Raw genomic sequence first — 21,029 nt, forward strand, 5'->3', positions numbered from 1 at the left:
GTTACAGGCCTGCTTGAGATACTATGATCAACAGGTACACTATAACCAGTAAAAGGGGCACAATAGTTCTTCAAGGACGCGGTGCGACTTTCCCTTAACAGAATAATAATAAAACCTAGTAACGAGCAAAGTTAAGGTTTACTACATTACAAACCTATGTGGTTTGTAATGTAGTAATCAATTTAAACTCAAAAACTGCCGACACTCATCAGTAACCAATTTTATTGCTCCGGAAGCGAATCTAAACATCTAACTCCACAAGAATGTGATTCATCGTATTGGCTCCTTACAATTTACGAACGCGCGATGAACGCTCGACAGCGAAATTAATTTTTCAATGAACCTTCATGCAGGCAGACTTTAAAATGCCTCTCAAGAAATGTGGACCGCGAAGAAGGCACTTTCTTTTCCTGTTCTGCTCTTGTTCTGGCAAACTGCTATTAAGAAGCAACACTTTGAGCTGTGTTATGAGTTTGCAGTAGTTTCATCTGTTATTTTTCTGTCAGTGCATTTTCCATAATTAAGGGAGGGAAGCAATGCTTCCCTTGATTCCAATGACGCCACTGCCGTATACACTTATCTTCAAGAACCAATTGGATTTCATGCTGCTCGCATCTGCCAAAATTTTTGCTCCAACCTTTCTTCCCAAGTCCAGGTTTCGGTGTCCCAAGTTGTCTTTGTGCTTATTGACAAGTTGGAAAACCAGAAGCTGGACGATTGAGGTATGAAAGGTTTTATGTATTTCTTATTTAAAAACATTTGAGTGGACATTTGTTCTACTACTACCTAGCACGTAATGTATTGTATACATTATTCTGTTAAGGGAAAGTCGCACCGCGTCCTTAAAGAACTATTGCATATATTATGTCAGGAATTGCATGATACTGACATTTAAAGTCTTAGAAACGACAACTTTGAACCGTTATAAGTTTCTTATCAAACTTGGTAGGATCATACTTTGTATTATACTAATACTTTATGTTATACTAATACTGCATTTCATCATTCTAAGATGAAGTTAAGGGGTTTGACAGCTAATTACTAAAAATTATAGTAATATACTATTAGTAATTTTACTTGAATAGATATCGGTATGGAGGGTATTTTAGAGCCTAACATACGGTGGTTAGTGGAAGGTAGATTAGTGTAAGCTTCATGATTTTTTTCAGATGAAAGAAATGACAATTAAATGATGAATCGAGATCAGCGCCCCCTCCCCCAGTTGCCACCAAATTTGGTACCAATCGGTATAATCGTTCCTAAGACACAAAAACTTCAAAATCACCAAACCACATCAAGAGTTAGATTTATACTTAGAAGTAGCTAAAAGTTTAGAAGAAAGTTGCTTATTTCAACCAAAATGGTGAAGATAGCTCGACGTTTGGATGATGTCATATACTAAACTACCAACCTGGGCAAAGAAATCTGCTCATCGGTTATTATGTCATACTCCATAGGTTACTTATGTATGTTTCCAAATTTACATAATCAGGATTTTTATATAAGTTGCATTTGTTTATTGATGCAGTTACTAGAAACAGAGTAGCTACGCACAAAGGCACATTAAAAGCTACGCCACATTAAAGTATTTTGGAGGACTAAAAATAGCCACAAAGCAGGTTCTCAAAATATTAATTTCATTTGGAAATGTGAATTTGATATTGAAAGTTGTTAATTTAGTTTAGAGAATTGTTAATAACATCTGAAATACGGTTAATTTGAACTGGTAAATACACGTGTATTTTCACCATGAAAGATTATCGGATAAGATTCACTAATAATTCATTATATGTTATGAGCAATAATACTATAGAAACAAGATAAAATAAAGCAATCAGCCTAATGAAATAAATAACTCCCATAAAGCAACCAACAAACAACACAATTGCATGCGTGTGCTCTTCTATAAGTTGGAAACGCTTTTTTGAAAGTATTTCCGAAAAGGACAGAAGACTAATTAATATTCAGTTTGTATATCCCGTTACGCCCCACGCACCTATAACCATATCAGATAACCCCAACATATGATGTTTTAGTACAAGGATGGATCGTTATCACACTTAATCGCTATAAAAGTAATACAGATATGTGCGAGTATAAGCGAATGGAAAGTGTGACAAGCCTTCATTGTAAACGACAGGGCGCAAATCATGCTAATTCTGAATGTATTTTTACTTTTACTTTTTATCATAGGATTGTACTTTGCCATTTCGCTATATGATTGTTACAAATAGGGCTGAACATGCAATGTTGCCTGGGGCTCATAATTCGAGCGAACATGGCGAACTTATACTCTGCCAAGTTAAAGATTAAATACAAATAAATTTGTGCAATGCATAATTGTTGTAACGATAACAGTATCGGCAAACGCAATGAAATCTATAAGAATCTAGTGACATTCGAAAAGACTATAATGCTCAAATATCTAAAATGACAATTTTAACATAGAGAGGGCCCATATATGCAAAAGGGAGCTGCAACATCATCAAATGAACAGTTCAATTTTTGATATTGAATGGATTATAGGGAGTGAGGAGGGGTTAAAACGCGAGCTCCGAAAAGAGAAGCAGGTCTGGTTTCCAGAAAAAAATTACAGTGATCTATATGAAATGTAGGCCTCAAAAAATATATGTTCCATTCCAATACCATATGTGCTCAAATAAGTTAATAACAGCATAATTTCGAAATTTACCTGGAAATCTCCTTCAAATTCATCCTAGAAGTGCAAACTTTGCCAACAGTATAAGTGATAAGAAAGAACGTCATTTTGAAAAGTTTGAAGTAGATGCAAGTATGGTCAAAGTTTACAATTTCCAGTGAATTAATTGCATTCTAAGACGCGTGTATTGTCATCAAATAAATTGAACTCATATGAGCGGCAGGTCATAAGGGTACATTTTAGTTTTTCTTTATTAATTATTAATTATTTGTAAATCAAACTCCGCCATGCTATTAACATAGTATGCTGGTCCCAAGCCCAGGTAAAGGAGGAGGGTTTGAGGCAACGTACTCTGTACTATCCTCAGTAAAACAAAAATAAAATGCTGAGATCAGGGAAAGAGATAAATAGAGTATAGTTGGAGTTATTCCACTATGCTAAATCCTACCTGATCTCTCTTGGTGACAGGCCCCGCGACAGGTCGACCAAGAAAATGCATAGAATGTCGTTACAAACATGATGATCGGATTAAGTCATTGGCCTCGGAGAAATGCTAGGGCGTCCACCTCAGTCGACGCGGCAGGACGGGCCCCGGTCCTGTCGAGAAATGGGCAAGGGTTCTTGACGCATGGACGGCGTCAGGACGTAAGCAAGTTAGTCCGCACACAACGAACAAAACAAATACGTGTCTGCACGCTAAATGTTGGAACCCTAACTGGAAAGACCGAGGAACTCGCAAGAGCCCTTCGGAAAAGGTGCATTGACATCTGCGCTCTGCAAGAAACCCGATGGTCTGGTTCCAAAAGCTGCGACATTGAACGCGAACGCGGTAAAAATGGCTACAAACTTCTCTATTTTGGTAACCCACACACTCAATATGGTGTTGGCATTGCCATCTCAGAGGGTTTCCGTGATGCCATTAAAGAAGTCGAACGATTTGATGATCGGCTGATGAAGCTCACCATTATATCAGCTGATCGCACTATTCACTTCTTCACCGCGTATGCACCACAGACAGGTCGACCTGATGCCGAGAAAGATGCCTTCTGGCAACTTCTCGATGAAAAGACTTGTCACGTGCCTGCTGACGATTACATAATCATTGCCGGCGACCTTAATGGTCATGTGGGTGAAAAGGCAGACGGTAACAGGTGCCATGGGGGAAAGGGGTTCGGAGCGCGCAACGAAGGTGGCGAGCGTATAATCGATTTTGCGGACACCCATGACCTTGTACTTATGAATACATGGTTCATCAAACGATTGTCTCATCTTCCCACATTTTATAGTGGGAACAATAAAACGCAAATCGACTATATTCTCATAAGACGTCAACATTTTACCACTGTCACTGATTGCAAAGTCGTTCCCTATGAGACCATCGCACCTCAACATCGGCCGTTGATTGCTGTCCTGCGAATTAAGCCACCGATAAAACGGCGTGAGGAACGCACTGGCCCGCCGCGCATTAAATGGTGGCGATTTGGTGAGAAGAACGAAGAAACGGTCTCACTCATACGATTGCCAACCATTACGAATGTGGAAGAATCATGGAACCAAATGAAAAACACGATCCACAAAGCGGCCTCTGCAACCCTCGGGGTCACCAAGCCGGGTAAGCGGTACATCAACCGAGATACTTGGCTTTGGAATGATGATGTTGAAATGAAGGTCCGTGAAAAGAAACGCCTCTACCACAAATTTCTCGACGATAAAACGCCTGCTAATTGGCAAATTTATAAGAATGCCAACCGGGAAGCAAAGAAAGCGGTCGCTGTCACCCGAGCGAACCATTTCAAAAATCTTTACGATAAACTGGACACTCGGGATGGCGAGAGAGATCTGTACCGACTTGCTAAAAGCCGTGATGAACGCACACAGGATATCGAACACTTCTGTTGTGTTAATGACAAGAACGGTACTTTGCTTACTGATCGTCGAGCCGCGACGGATAGATGGCGAGAATACTTCGAGCAGATTTCAACTGAAGAATTTGCTCATCCTCCACTTCCACAATCATTGCCGACATTTGGAGCAGTTCCACCAGTCAGCGCAACTGAAGTCGAGGAGGCAATAAAACAAATGAAATCGGGGAAAGCAACAATACCTGACGACATTGCATCTGAGCTCTGGAAAGCAAAGAGCTGGGACCCAACACCGTGGCTGAGTGAATTCTTTAACCGGGTTATTCAGGAAGGAAGAACACCATCTGACTGGCAAGAAAGTACCACTGTTCCGATATGGAAAAAGAAAGGTAGCCCAGCAGAATGTTCAAATTACCGTCCGATCCGGTTACTTTCCCATACCATGAAGATTTTTGAACGCATTCTTGACAACCGTATTCGCGAAATTGTTGAAATAACCGTGAATCAAGCCGGATTTGTCAAGAACTGCGGAACTACTGACGCAATACACGCTGCGCGGTTACTCATGGAGAAACACCGTGAGAAGCATCGCCCTCTTTACATTGCCTTTCTGGATCTAGAGAAAGCGTTTGACCGTGTACCACACGAACTCATCTGGTATGCTTTACGACAACACTTCGTGCCAGAAGAACTCGTGCGCTGGGTTCAATTGCTCTACCACGATCCGAAAAGTAAAGTTCGAAGTATGGCGGGTGTATCAAAACCGCTTCGTGTCTCTGTTGGAGTTCATCAAGGAAGTGCCCTCTCACCACTCCTCTTTGTCCTTGTTATGGACACCGTCACACGGGATATCCAACGTCCAGCGCCCTACACACTGCTTTATGCAGATGATGTTTTCCTAGCATCTGATAGCAAAAATGATCTCGAGCAACTTGTTCAAAAATGGAATGATCGCCTCATACAACACGGTCTCAAATTGAATTTAAACAAAACTGAATTTTTGACGACCGATCCCCATGAAACAGGCACAATCACTGTCAGCGGCAGTGATCTGCCCAGATCTGAGCGATTTAAATACCTCGGGTCAACGCTATCAGCCAATGGAGAGCTGCGTTATGAAATTGCTTCACGCATTAACGCAACCAGGATGAAGTGGCGTTCCACAACTGGTGTCCTTTGTGATCGACGTATCAACGAACGTCTCAAATCTAAAATTTACCGCAATGTTGTCCGTCCAGTCGCTCTCTATGGTTCTGAGTGTTGGCCGACCATAAAAGACAATGAACGGCGTCTCGCGGTAATGGAGACGAAGATGCTACGTTGGACTAGTGGCGTCACACGTTTAGATCACATCCGAAATGAGGATATCCGCAACCGTTATGGAGTTGCACCGATCGTGGAAAAGTTGCGAGAGAGGCGTCTTCGATGGTATGGTCACGCAATTCGTGCAAACGAGAATTCACTTGCAAAGATTGGTCTGAACATCGAAGTCGATGGTAAACGACCAAAAGGCAGACCTAAGCAACGGTGGCTTGATACGCTGGATGGGGATTTGAAAGCCTCGAGATTGCACCCAGATCAGGCATTCGATAGAGCCAAATGGCGAAGCCGATCACGACGAGCCGACCCCGCTTGTGAACGGGACAAAGGCTGAAGAAAAAGAAGAATTATTTGTAAATCAGTATCAAATACTCGAAACAGTCATATATATTTGTATATGGCAAAAATGAATATGCACAACTTAGTACCAGTGGTATTCAATTTGCGTACATAATGGATAAGTATAAGTATGCACGAATGCCTTTGTACACGGAGTAAAGAGGAAATTCAATGTTAAGGGGGTCATCCCGTGTGTCGGGTTGGAGAAATCGATTTTTTTGCAATAATAGTATCTATATATAGTGGAGAATATGTGGGCAAAGGGATTTTCCGATATTCCGAGTCGTTCAGAAATTACAGTGTTAAACAGGTAAGTAGTTTGCACCCGTGACTAGAGTACTCGATGAGAAAGGGTATGGAATCATTTTTTACCTGTTAGTTTTTTACCTGAGCCTTATAAATTCGAACACAGGTATAAATATAAAAAGATGGAAAACCAAACAATTGTCTAAACTTATTTGCTTTTTGGAATAAAAAGGATAATCCAGTCTAGAGTGAGCACCGAAAGGCTTTCAAGCTATACTCAGTTATATTTTGTTGTAAGTATTGTACTGTTTGTGTGTTCAGTGATTTTTTTAAATGGATCGTACGAAGGGAGATTTCTTTAACGTTCAACGTCATGCTCGCACTAGAGACGAAAAAGGACTTCGCATCCACATCAGCAAAGAAACTTTTAGCAAGCATAAACATGGATGTTCCAATTGCGACAAGTTTTGTATATTAGATTTTGCTGGAGTTTTCTCCGGTATTTCTGCAAATAATAAAATATACGTGGTAGTAAAAAAGGAATGCGTAGGACATGTCGAGAAAAGAATGGGAACGCGGCTTAGAAATGCAAAGAAGAATCACAAAGGCATTGGTGGAAAAGGGGCTAGAAAACTTACTGATAAGGTTGTGAACGATCTCACTACATTTTTTGGGCTAGCTATTCGTCGAGACGCAAATTCGATAGAAGGAATGAAGCAAGAAATTTAGACAACTTCCTTCCATAAATGTTCTACAGACGAAAATCCTCAGCATCAAAATTGTCCAGCAGGCGAGGACAGTTGGTGCAAATGGCGTAAAGCGGAAGCTAAAGGAGAACTGGATAGTTTCCACCACGAGAAGGCACCTTCAAGTTCAAACAGTCATCAAACCAATCTACGAAGATTTGTCACGAGATGATCTCTTGAACCGATGTTTAGGAGCAGGGACCCAGAATAACAATGAGTCATTAAATGCATTGATCTGGACTTTCGCTCCTAAACACCTTCATTCTGGGGCCAAGGTCGTAGAAATAGCCACTTTTCTGACTGTAATTATTTTCAATGAAGGATTCAAAGGCATTCTCAAGATTCTAGTGACAATGGGATGTCAAGTTGGTCACATATGTCAGGTTTATGTCGACCGCCGTAATGAAGCGTGAATTTGGCAGTCCGAACGACGATCGACTGACCTCGCTAAAAGCGCCAGAATTGAAACCAGAGGGCAACAAGCGGCCTTACAAAACTTTGCTCTCTATGTACCAGGTATAGCAGATTATTGGTGAGTTAAAATTTTACTGTTGACAATCACATTTAAATTTTCAAATGAGTTTTTCTCGAAACTGCATCTTGAAAATCGGCTGCCACTATAGCTCAAAATCTATACAACCAAATTCTTTGAAATTTTCACGACTTCTTAAGTACATATTTCTACGGTCCGCAAACTAGGATAATTGCAATCGGACTAGTCGCTTTTTTTTTATTCATAAAAAAACCGTAAAAAAACACCAAAATCCAAAAAATTAAGTTTAAAAGCCCACCAAAAATTTACCTTTTAATATTTTCTAATTATCCTAGTTTGCGGACCGTGGAATATTGTCCACATTAAAATGCCGTTTAGTTTTTTTTCTCAGATGAACACAGCGCCCTCCAGCGTGGCAGCAGAAAAACATGTTTTTTGGAGATGGGTGCATAAATTGACACGTATTCCGAAAACTAGCTACAATATCAAGCTGAGAAATTTATCACATATACTAGAGATATCATAATAATAATAAACATATGGTGAAAAAATCACGTTCCTATCTTAATCCAGTCCTCCAAAATAATTTTTCAAAAAAAAGGCAAACAAAAATGCCCTCACACGGGATGACCCCCTTAACATGCTTTTCACATCAGTTGCGTATAATACATATAGTAGGTGTTCATGTATGCATCAGTGTGCTGTATAGGCAATGTTCGTTTCTTTAGAACGAACCCAATATCTGTCTCTAATATATAAATACATCCTTGAGCTTGGAAATATTTGCAAAAATGATGAATGTTTTGAATTCTTAGCTATGTACGCATTGAAAAGCCTGCATAGCAAATTCCTCACATAAGATGAACCCAAAATCTTTATACCTGAAGCGCCCAGCTTCCGATATTCCGACTTGTTACAGGACTGTTGCAGTCATCGAATCAGTGAAAATTAACGTCTCTCCCCAGGCGGTTCTGAAAATACAGTTCAGAGTTATTTTGGGTGCTCTTTTGGACTCCGATATTGCATCCTAGTTATTACGGTTATTTTGGCATAAGTAGTAGCTGAAGCTGAACCAAATGAAATGATCTCATTTCTGTAATTGGGTGAAACACAAGTGAGTGCGGACTCAACATATGTGCTCCAAAAAGTGAAACTGTTCTTTTTTTCAGAACCTACCCTACCAAAAACTCTGAATAAGATCACAGTAATGAATTTATATAAAATCTAAACCTCAGAGCACATCCAATGACGATATGCGCTTTATTTGAGGCAAACGGTGACAAAGAATAAGTGTATGCAAACTTTTTTGTTCTATTAGAAAAAGGTAAAAGTTTTTCAACGTTTAGTGACTTTTTATAATTTTTTCTTTTTCTTTAGCCTTTGTCCCGTTCACAAGCGGGGTCGGCTCATCGTGATCGGTTGTGCCATTTTATTGTATCAAATGTCTGATTTGGATATTATCGCGATATCTTCAAATCAACTATAGTGTATCAAGCTACCAGTTGCTAATATTTTATAATTGTTGTGCCCGTTCTCAAAACTTCGTTCAGTGATGTCAAGGAATCGTTGAGCTATCATAGCCGTGCATCGCTTAGGAAAACGGAACTCCTAGAGAGCGCGACATCTTGGCACTGCTCATTCATAGGTTTTTTCCTGCAATTAAACGATTTAAGGGGCTTGATAATGAAGGTAGAAGAAGAAAATACACCGAAAACCAAAAAATATACAAAAAGAGGTGGGAGGTAAATTCCGTGGTCTTCATGAGGAAAATTGCGCGGAAGGTAGGTATCAATTGTGAATCAGTGTGCTTCATAACAAAAAAAAAACTTAAGCTCAAGCCTTACAAGCTGCAGGACTTCCAATTGGTAAAGAATGAAAACAAAGAAAGAAGGCTTGAAAGATGTCGCCAGCTCCAACGTCGGGCCACCATTCAGCATCGCCAAAATCCGCAATGGCATGGAATCAAATTTCCGCCAACGACAAGATATTCCTAATTTTCAAAGGTGTGAAAATTAATAAAGACATTTACCCCCGGGATATTTTAGAAGCTGTTGTTCTTTCCTGGTCTCAATAGCATTTTGGGGATGGAAATTGGACGTTTCATCAGGTCTCGGTGCCGGCTCACAGAGCAAAAACAACGCAAGAATAGGTAAGGCAAACAGCTAGTTGCAAAAAACCCCGTGACACGATTTCAAGCAAGAAGAGGTATACAACATCTTACAATATCAAATCCTAGAATGTGCGACTTAGGCTCCATAGATAGCCTTCGAGCTAGCTAAGAAAATTGAATATCAATTAGAATTGTGGAACATATAAAAACAGATATAATCCGATAAGTGCGTACAATTCGTAATCAAAAAGATCGACTGCAACATCATAGCAAAGACTTCTGCCTTCTCTTATTTACTGGGTTATCTGCAAATGTTCTTCCGTAGGAATAATATCTATTTTCAAGTACATATTGTACGTAAACAGTACTTATGTCCGAATGATATGCACATGTACTCATGTAGCATTTCCATTCGGAATTCTTTTAATCTATGGAAAGAACACATCAACTTTTCTATTCAGTTATTTCTCCAACCAGGCTCAATAAGAAAATATCCACTGAATTCCACTGACATTGCTACGAGTTCAATTCCTTTCTGACTAAAAGTTGACACTATGAATACGCCGCCAAATACAATATATACGTTCTTTTCACTATCTCGTATTTCTAAAATTAGCCTGACCACTAAAGTATACTTGAACACTGCGCTTTCATCATTACTTCTGAAAGAATATGGGATAGGATAGTATGAACATCGCTCGCGTTGAAGTCATTTAAGTAAAAGGGGTGTTGTCAGAATAAGTATTGAAAATCTGAAGAAAATACAAAACAAACCGATGCCACGTCATGGGGAAGGTATCTGAATCTGACTCCACACAGGAATGCACACATTCGGGTACAGGAAAGAACACTAGAAGTGCTAGAACAATGTATTGAATTCGAAAAGAATACGACTTACAGTAACACAGCATGGAAAGGTGGGACGTGAATCTACAAACTTTGAAGGTCCTTTAATGAGTGCTTTTACCCGTTATTCTAGTTGAGTAAGTCGGTACTTTAACGATGTCGTGATATCTTGCCGTACATATGGCACACTGAAAGGCTTTCAGACAAATTGAGCTGTTAAGTGTCCCAGTATGTTTCAACTTAAGAATAAATCTGCAGGTTGTATTACTTGTTTTTACATTTAGTGCACTTCCTGCGCAATGTGTTGGTCTTTTTTGAGAGAGTTAGAGAGAGAGGGTAAACATTTTCCAAGTTAATAATCGAATTTAAGAATCGACTAGGGTTATCTTGGACATAACCTGCAACTGAGTAATAGCTATTCCTGTTGCAATTTATATCTACAAATCGTGTATTAAATGATACGATAATCACAACCAAACAGGCGGGAAGGGGAAGGGGATTCCTCCGAGATCCGCAGTATCAAATAAGAGACACTAATTATGTAGTAAGCAGATTAAAATTTAGTCTTAAAGTGCGATAAGCCCCCCGCTCTCAGAAAATATCTACTCAAAATATCTGAAATTCCGTGGTGATGCTGTTATGTTAGATCTAAGCCTTAAAATACAAATCAGCTTTATGTCATCTTAAATAAAATTAATTATGATGTTTTGCTTCGTTTTAAAGATAAATTTCTCGTAAAATTAGAAGTGGACTCCCGGTCTTAAAATGTAAGCCTATGTTTATTGTGTCGAAATAGAAAGTTTATCCGTTAAAAACGTTTTTTTCAAAGCGCTCATTTATTAATTATAATTTTTCAAAGTATGAATTCTCACAGGACAGGAAAACACGGGAGTTTACTTGAAGGGTTATATACAGTTGTAATGGCCGGGCAAATGTTATAGCATATTCTCTCCAGAATACTCTCATGAAACTTCATAACGATCGGAGCGTTAGGTCCAAAGCTATAGCTATTTATAACACATTACCTCGCTGTTCCAGTTGTAGTTTTGCATAGACTTTCGAACCTTCATCGCCGTGTATACTGTTTATAGTTGCAGCCGCAAGAGAAGCTATATAATGGCTTGAAGGGAGCATCAAATTCACGTTTTCGAATCTGAAGAGTAATACTGTATGGCCCTGGAATCGACGACTCGATGTAAATAAATAAGTTAATTTTTAAAATGAAAAACACAAATTTGAAACTTTGTTATCTCTCAATTTTTTTTGTAAAAGAACCTTTGCGGTGGACACGATTACCAATCAATACCAAATCTCTAGCACTTATTTATTATGACAGTAGGTAGTCGCTAAATGAAGGATTTTCAATTCTTTTAAAAATATTTCTTTTAACTAACAAAATCGGAAGTTTAACTGGAAAAATCGACATTTTGTTAAAAATTCACATTTTGACAAATTCTTCGTTCAGCGACTATACGAATAAGGATACGGTATACTAACTAAATTTTTTTAAAATTCTGATTTGGGATGAACCGCTATCGAGTTCTTGTGCCCACCGCAAACCAATCCTAAACAACTCGGAATACCGGAAGCTCGCGCTTCGGGTAAACAAATTTTTGTGTTCATCTTAATGTAAGAAACTCCAAATCCAAAATAATCCTTCATATTTTCCCAAGCCACCAGACATACGTACATATTACAGCCATAGATATTATCCTCACTCTGAACAAATAAACTGTCTATTTCCGGATACTGTAAACATGCGCATATATAAATTGATCGTACCCATGTTTCCTATCTACTTTGTGTACACATTTTGATGGTCATATTTTGAGCCCTCACTCCCCTATGTTTCATCCGATATCAAAATGGAACCAGTTTCGAAAAGTACTAATTGAGCCCTTTCGTTTCATTCTTCACATGGCGACATTTTATGAAAAAAAAAAAATGTTGCACCCTCCATTCACCCCACCCACCCCATTCCAAGCACCCCCTTAAATTTAATACAAAATGACGCCACTTGCTGTATGGGGGAACAACAGGTCACACGCTCTTAACAATTTTCGTGACAATCGGTGTATCCTTTTCCGAATAAATCGGGTGTGACAGACAGACAGACAGACCCTTATAGCTTATGTAGTGAGTTCGATCCTGCTCTATGCAGCTCCAATTTGGGGAAAGGCATTGCAGGTCACATTTAATGCTAACAAACTGAGTGCAGAAGAAGAACAGCCCTAAGGGTGTGCCCGTCATTCAGGACTGTCTCAGATGATGCATCATTCGTCATCTCAGGAATGATGCCCATTGACATCTTGGCAGATGAGATGACGATTATATACAATGAAAAGTCTATCTCTTCTGTATCGAAGACGAAGAGCGACGAAAGCGAGAGATCTCTAAATAGATGGCAAGAGCGTTGGGAACGGTCGAGAAAGGAGGAGGAAGAAAGGAGGAGGAAAGGAGTGGCTGGAGGGACGACAAGGTGAGATTGATTATAATCTTACCCAGTTTCTGATGGAGCATGGAGGATATCGCCAATATCTGTTCAAGTTTAAACTAGATACCTCACCCGATTGTCCGAACTGCAAGATTTGTGGAAGAAAGGAAGAACCTAGAGGAGACTCTAGGAGAGGTGCTCGTACCAGAAAATGGAGGAAGACTGTGATGCGATCAACTTTATGGTTGCATTTATCCAGAGCAAACTGCGAAAAGCAGAGGAGGCTAGAAAAGCGGGGTTACATACGCCGTGTAGAGACGAAAAGTGACCAAGCTAAAGAGAGCTGACTCCACCCCTTGATATAATAACTTATGGTGGTTCCCAGAATGGTTTTATTGAGTAAAAATATCACACGCTGGCGTGTTCAGTTTACTGTCTTTTGAAGATTTCCACCTCCCCAAAAAAAAGGTCTAGGTCTGCCTTAATAAGGAACTCCAGACATCCCGGTTTTGTGCCGAGGTCCACCAATTCGATATCCCTAAAAGCTGTCTGGGATCCTGACCTACGCCATCGCTCCATCCCAAGCAGGGTCTGCCTCGTCTTCTTTTTTACCATAGATATTGCCCTTATAGCCTTTCCGAGCAAGAAGAAGACCCAACTGCCAGTGGTGAACTAGGCAGCCTTCGATCAGTTTGCGCCCGAGTCAGACGAATGGCTCAGAGACCGGTAGGTAGGTGCAAAAAGAACGCGACTATAAGGAAGCCAGCGAAACCCCCAAGCTCCCATTCCGGTATCAACGCAAATAAAGTTAATTAATAATGGCTAGATCTACTCGTATATCGGCGAAATTTTATTGAAACAACATTTGGTGATTTGATACAGAAGCAACGAATCTGGAGTAATTTTAAGTCAACATGTGCACAACATTTCAATAAGCAATAAAATAAGTTTGGGTTCGAATTATATTTTTTTCAACAGGGCAACGACCCCAAACATACAGTTCGTATAGTACATGAATGACTATTAAATTTTCCTACTCTTCTTCAGCCTTTGTCTTGTTCAGATCGGGATCGGCTCGACTTGATCGATTTTGCTTCCAAGAGCCTGATCTGGATCCAGTTAGGAGGCGCGTTTCAAGCCACCATTGCTTTGGCCGACCTCTTGGACTTTCGAATTGATTTCGATTTTCAGATACATCTTGGCAAAAGAATTTTCCCTAGCGCAAATTAGGTGACCATACCATCGAAAATGCCTCTCGCAATTTTCCCAAGATCGGTGTAACCCGATATCGATCGCGAATATCCTCATTTCGAATGTGATCATGGCATATTACGCCCTTCATTGTCTTTTATAGTCGGGCAGTACTCAGAACCATGAAGAGCGACAGATGGATGACATTCCTATAAATTTTCGACTTCAGACGTTCGTCAAGTTCAGACGTCGACAACAGAGAACGCCAGTTGTGGAACACCGCGTCATCCTGCTTGCACTAATGCGTGAAGAAATTTCAACGGTCTAAGACAAAGAGATGCCCTGGAAAAATTTATCCGTGATACTGGGGTAAATGCGAGGGAAACTATCCTTTCTAAGCCCACCCAACTACTGGCCTATGCTGACAATACAGTGAAGGCAAGACAAAATATATGGTGGCAACATCAGCATCAAAAACCAAAGAACGAACAACATCAAATCGCACTGGTTAAACAAGAATAATAAAGATTGGAGACTACAACCTGGAGATCGTTGATAACTTCTCCTATCTATGGTCGAAAATCACAACAGATAACAGCTATGACGATGAAATCTGCGCACGGTTGTTGACAGCAAACAGAGCCTATGTCAGCTTACAAAAACTGTTCCGCTCGAAATATTTCACGATGGGGTCAAAGCTCTTACTGTACAAGATAATGATTTTGCCAACCTCATGTATTCCTCGGGGACTTGGGTTCTTAGCAAGGAAAATTGCGAACTCTTGGCCGCGTTTGAGAGAAGAATCCTCCGAAGGGGGGAGGACACTTACGGGGATCATTCCGTGTGTCGGATCCGAAGAATCGATTTTTTTTACTACAATTGTATCTAGATATAGTGTAGAATATATGGGCAAAGTGATTTTTTGATATTCGGAGTCGTTCGGAAATTACAGTAGTACAGGTAAAATGTCACATGCCAGGTTTATGTCGATCGCCGCAATAAAGCGCGTATCTATCGGTTCGAATGATGTTCGAATGACATCGCTAAAATCATAAGAATTTAAACCAAGGCATTACTTGTGTCTCTTCAAAAAACCTAAGGTTTATGGGTTAGATGTAGCAGATTAATGGTCAGTTAAGATTTTATGGTTGAAAGTCGCAGGACGTTTTTTTTTCGATTTTTTTAGAGATTTTTTTTTGTGAAGAACTGGATAAAGATACAAATACGACAGCAGGATAAAGATACAAATACGGCAGCAGGAAAACACCTTGTTTGGAGATGGATCTATAAGTTCCTCTGTATTTCCATAATGAACTGTGCTATCGAGCTGGAAATATTACTACGCATGTTCAAGATATTAATAAATATATGGTGCAAAACTCGCATTTGTACCTTTATCCCGTTCTCTACAAAAAATTTCTTAAAAAAACGAAAAAAAACGGCCTTCATATGGGTTGACCCCCTTAATCCATATGGATGAGGATGATCCAGGCCGGAAAGTCTATAAGAGCAATATCTATGGTAGAAAAAGAAGACGAAGCAGATCCTGCCTGAGATGGAGCGATGGCTTTGGTAAAGATGCCAGACAGTTTTAGGGATATCGTATTGGTGGACCCTGGCACAAAACCGCGATATCTGGAGTTCCTTATTAAGGCAGGCCTTGACAGGATACAGGTTGTTGCCCCGTTGATGATGATGAATTGCATAACGCAGTTCATCATTGGCTGATAGGATTTATCTGATATATTTAAACCACTCAGTTCTGAGCAGGTCACCGCCACTGGCAGTGACTTTGCGTATTTCATTAGGTTGTCAAAAATTGTGTTTTATTCAGATTCAATCTGAGATCGTGTTGCATGAGGGAATCATACCACTTTTGAACAAGTTGCTAAAAATTAGATTTGCTATGAGATGCTAGGAAAATATCATCCACACAAAGAGGAGTGATGAGAGACTGCTTCTTTGATGTATACCGGCAGAGACACGAAGCGGTTTTAATATGTCCGCCACACTTAGAAATTTAGTTTCCGGATCGTGGTAGAGCAATTTCACCCAGTGCACCAGTTCTTCTGTGGCACACGGTGAAACGCTGTTTCTAGATCCAGAAATGCAATGTAAAGAGGGCGATGCTTCGCACGGTGTTTCTCCATATGTAACCACTTTCACCACGAGAGATAAATAATCGCTGGCACGACAATCCATATTGCATCAGGGCCTGGAAGTGTGCTAGATCACTTCATTAAAGACCATAACGGTACACTACAGTACAGTGTAGGAGGCAATGTGGTCAGCATTGCGCTCGCCCGAAATTATTACCCTGATTTGACTCACGCTAACAAATACCTTTGCCACCAGTGAGATTTGATCCACAACCTTCCGCTACATCGCTGATGTATACAGTCCTGGAAGCTAAAGTAGACTCAATCAGGTACTGACATTTAACCGACAAATAAATATCCTAGAATTTTAATTTGTTTGTATTAAGTTGGAGAAAAAGTAATGTCGTATTTTGTCCATAGATCGGGTCATACTATACGGCGATTTGAAGACGACAATCTGGGCTACAGGTGTCTCTTTGACAGTTTTATGATCGTACGTTTCAGTCTCAAGTTATAGCGCGTCAAAGATGAAGTTCACCAAGGAAGAAATTCGTCACATTTTATATTTTTACCACCTGAAAGGTAAAAATGCAACGAAGGCGGCCAAAAAGATTTGTGAAGTTTATGGATCCGATACTGTAACGATTCGCACAGCACAGCGTTGGTTCGATCGATTTCGTTCTGGTGTAGTGGATGTCCAAGATACACCTCGTACTGGTAGGCCAATCGTCGTAAAAACCGATAAAATCGTGTGAGCATTTGCTCGATTGGCCAGGAACTGGGTAAGGACAATAAAATCGTTTGGAACCATTTGCAGAAGATTTGATTCCAAAAAAGCTGGATGTTTGGGTGCCACGCGAGTTGATGGAAAAAAATCTCTTGGACCGAATCACTCCCTGCGATGCACTGCTGAAACGGAACGAATCCGACCCATTTTTGAAGCGGATGGTGACTGGTGATGAAAAGTGGATCACGTGCGAAAATCTCAAGCGAAAAAGATCGTGGCCGAACCGCGGCGAGCCGGCCCAAACCACCGCCAAGCCCGGATTGACGGCCAGGAAGGTTTTGCTGGGTGTTTGATGGGATTGGAAGGGAGTCATCCACTATGAGCTGCTGGTGCTTAGAGGTGGCGGCGAGGAAGATGGGGCGGCAACCCTATCGGCTAAACCAAAACCAAGTGGCCGAGGAGAACCTCCATAGTGGTGGCATCGGGAGACGCTGTAATCAATTTGGTTTGCCGGCCGTGATTCAGTAGGCGAATGCTCCAAATGCCTAATCAGGGCGATCAGACCCGAGTCTGCACGGGGACTCATCTGAAGTAGCAAATTGGTCACGAAACCTTACCAGGGGTATACTGGTACCATGGGAACCGGGAAAGCCCCTGGACTCACATACTTCGGGTGAACTCCTGTTGTATGTGAGGACAGCTCGGTTATTTGCGGTTGGCCCCCCTAGTGGGAGTTTCATGGTGGTTGTGGTTGTGTTCAAGCGAGAAGAGACCTTCGGGCCTCGACGTGGTGTTGCGTATTAACACGGGTGCCGTACTCCATAGTTCGTTAGAGATTTAGGTAATTCTTGCATCCACCAGTATGAATGCTAAGCCATGCACTTGGTATAGACTGGTACCGTTGTTGCTTGTCTCAGCGGGGCTCTGATTGTGGTCACAAAATCAATCCGTGTCTTAAGAGGACCGTAGGATTAAGTCTCACGACAGGTGCCTACGTAAAACACCATGGGCTCCACTATGAGCTGCTCAACTATGGCCAGACCCGCAATTCGGTCCTCTACTGTGAGCAACCCGACTGTTTGAAATAGGCGATTGACCAGAAGCGGCCAGGATTGGTCAATAGGAATGGTGTTCTGTTCCACCAGGACAACGCTCGGCCTCACACATCTTTGATGACCCGCTAGAAGCTACGGGAACTCGGATGGGATATCCTATCGCACCCACGGTATAGTCCGGACCTGGCACCAAGTGATTATCATCTCTGCCGGTCCATGCAAAACGCTCCTGGTGCTACTAAGTTCGCCTCAAAAGAGGCTTGCGAAAACCGGCTGTCTGAATTTTTGGAAATAAGGGGTTTTATAAGAGGGGGATAATGGAGTTGCCTTCTAAATGGCAACAAGTTTGCGAACAAAACAGCGCATATTTGATTTAAATCGGATAATCCTAAGTATGTTAAATAAAGCGTTAAAATTCGATCACAAATACGGCATTACTTTTCCCCCAACTTAATATTTATTTTTTACAAAACGTGAATGAATGCAAATTTTATTTGAGTTGTCTTTCTGTTCTTTGTGTTCTTAGTTAAATCACATAAATACAGCTTATAACGTTTTAAGGTGAATACCATGAATTATGTCTCCTAGTGTATGTACATTCAATTCATCGTGCACTCAAAATTCGTAACATGCGAAAATCACAAAACCTTCATAACGACTTGTTTATTAATCTCAAGTAGTGCTTTTGGCAAAAAGATATCGCTCGTCGAAGTGAAGGTAAAAAGTTCATAAAAGGAGCACGACTTTTGCCAAACTTTTTCAAAATAGGATGACTTCTGGAAATCCCCAATGGGTCCAAGAACAAAAACAATACTGGCTGCAATAGTAACAAAGACACTATGTAGATGGCAGTAAGTGACACTTTTCCAATTCCAAACAGCAGTAATTCAAAAGATTTGATTGCAAGGATTTAGTGTATTCAACATACATACATACGACTAGACAAATTTCCTAAGGCTGACCGTTTCAAGTTTGGGAGATGTGGTTATTATCGCTGACCCTACCCTTCATGTAAAATTTTAAAGTTTACCCAATTTCAGAATCAGTGACGTCATTATTTGATTCGATACCAAACGGCTCCGCTGAGGGAACTGCGGGAAGTGCAGCCAAATAAAATAGGCATACATATATGCATCAAACGAACACATGCCACAACCGTCCTAGCAAGCGAAACGCACACTCTAGTCAATTAATCATCATCACCAGATTGTTTCCCATGACTCATCCTGCCAACGCTCATAGTCGCTCCCAGATTCTATAAAAGCCAGAGCAGCCGGTCCCTTTTGTTAACCTTGTAACTCGCCCAATCCTGCCTTCGCCAAAAATAGCAACGTTTCGCAGCTGCTCCTCTGGAAGTGCATATTTCAGAAGGCGTTGCCCGCTTGCCAGAGTGTCTCTACCTCTCATCCGTCGGGGAAATCCTAGGATGTGCACCAGGCAGTATTCAGGAAATTTTACGCCAAAACCCTACAATTTACGTATCGCACATACACCGGGCACAAATCACTGCAAAGATTAGGTCCCGACGTATTATCTTGAATCATAGTGCGAGCCCCACAGAAAACATTGCACACACCGGTCCACTGTCATTTCAGTCAAAGTTCAGGTAACGACTTTATATTTGATGCCGGTAATTTGCAGCGAGCGTCTGCACAGTTTCAAGTACTCGCAGAGGTTCGCACTGGATCTATGGACACAGGCCCCGCTCTGTCCACGTTCAGCCTCAATGTCTTGCAAGCTTGTTTCTAGTCGTGGCCGTACGTTGGGGCAGAACCGGAACATCAAATCAAAGAATCACATTTCTTTTCACTCACCTTTTTGGGCTTCGTTTCGATGATTTGCTCGACCTCGATTCCATCCGACATTTTGCTATAGAGGATAATCCGCTGCTTCCCGGCGACCGGATGGTCTGCAGTCACAAATAGCTTCTTTCGGAATAGCTGAAGAGAGTGCAGCGGCCGATATTCGCCTCCAAACAAAGGTGCGCGAGTCCAATTACCCACTCGTGAAATAACCGCAACCCACTCCTCCGCGAGTCAACTCCAATTGCAGGATGAGAGCAAACTGGTCACAATCGGAAAACACAAATCAAAAATGCCGACTCCAGTGAGGAATAGATTCAGGCAGACGCGGAGTTTCGCTTTCTTCGCCCAAGTGCGTTCCGCTTAGGATCCAACCGAACTGTGAACTGCGCTGCGAGAAATGCACACTGCCGTCCGTGCTGGAGCTATGCCGCAGCCGAATCCAACCAGACGAATAACGAGCGAGGAGCGTGCTGAGCCAGCAAAGTTTTAGCAAAGCAACGGAACGCAGCACACAACACTTGGCGGCGGCTCTCAAGTTCGAGCGAGACCTGCATGTGGCTATTGTAGGCAATATATTTCGGGAATACAAGAAAAAGCCACCAGTCAAGTTAGTCGGCAGCTCTCGCGGCCCGGGGTCCACCGCGCCCCGAGCCTCCAGCAACCGACCCTCGTTACTCTTCTTGGTCTCCGCAGACGATTCTGCCTTCCACTTATTGGTTTAATGTCCGTGTGGTGCCAGGGAAACCAGCTTTGGGAGATTCGCGTCGAACTGCCGCGGTAGCCCCCCGGAGTGCTTAAGCGAGGCGTCTACTCGCCGCGCCAGACACTCGTTACCAACCCGTTCTTCACCTAAGCCAACTATCTCACAAGTTCTCAATGGCCCACAGATACTCATCGGCGCGACGGTGAGTAAGCGCAAAGACCCCGTCTCAACTCTCAACCGCCAAACAATAAATCGCCCGAAACCGTAACCAAAAGTACGGCCTGCAAGAGCTATCACAGGTGCGGATGTGTGTGCACGTCATTCAAAGATAAAGCACTCATCGACTAGCCCTGGAGCAGTCGGCCCGAGGGGGGCGTGGTAGGGTCGGGGGGAT

The 21,029-nt window shown here is 41.5% G+C and overlaps 1 protein-coding gene across 1 annotated transcript in view; it reads right to left on the bottom strand.

The window, feature by feature from the left end:
- LOC119657130 (coactosin-like protein) overlaps window positions 1-20,678 on the bottom strand; it is a 53,730-nt gene extending 33,052 nt beyond the window's left edge. Inside the window, exon 1 of the mRNA XM_038063900.1 lies at window positions 19,942-20,678. Coding sequence (XP_037919828.1) covers window positions 19,942-19,992 — 51 coding nt within the window. The 5' untranslated portion in view covers window positions 19,993-20,678. The remainder of the gene's footprint in view (window positions 1-19,941) is intronic.
- Window positions 20,679-21,029: the final 351 nt, after the last annotated feature.

This window comes from Hermetia illucens, chromosome 5, assembly GCF_905115235.1.
Source record: "Hermetia illucens chromosome 5, iHerIll2.2.curated.20191125, whole genome shotgun sequence".
Taxonomy (NCBI): domain Eukaryota; kingdom Metazoa; phylum Arthropoda; class Insecta; order Diptera; family Stratiomyidae; genus Hermetia; species Hermetia illucens.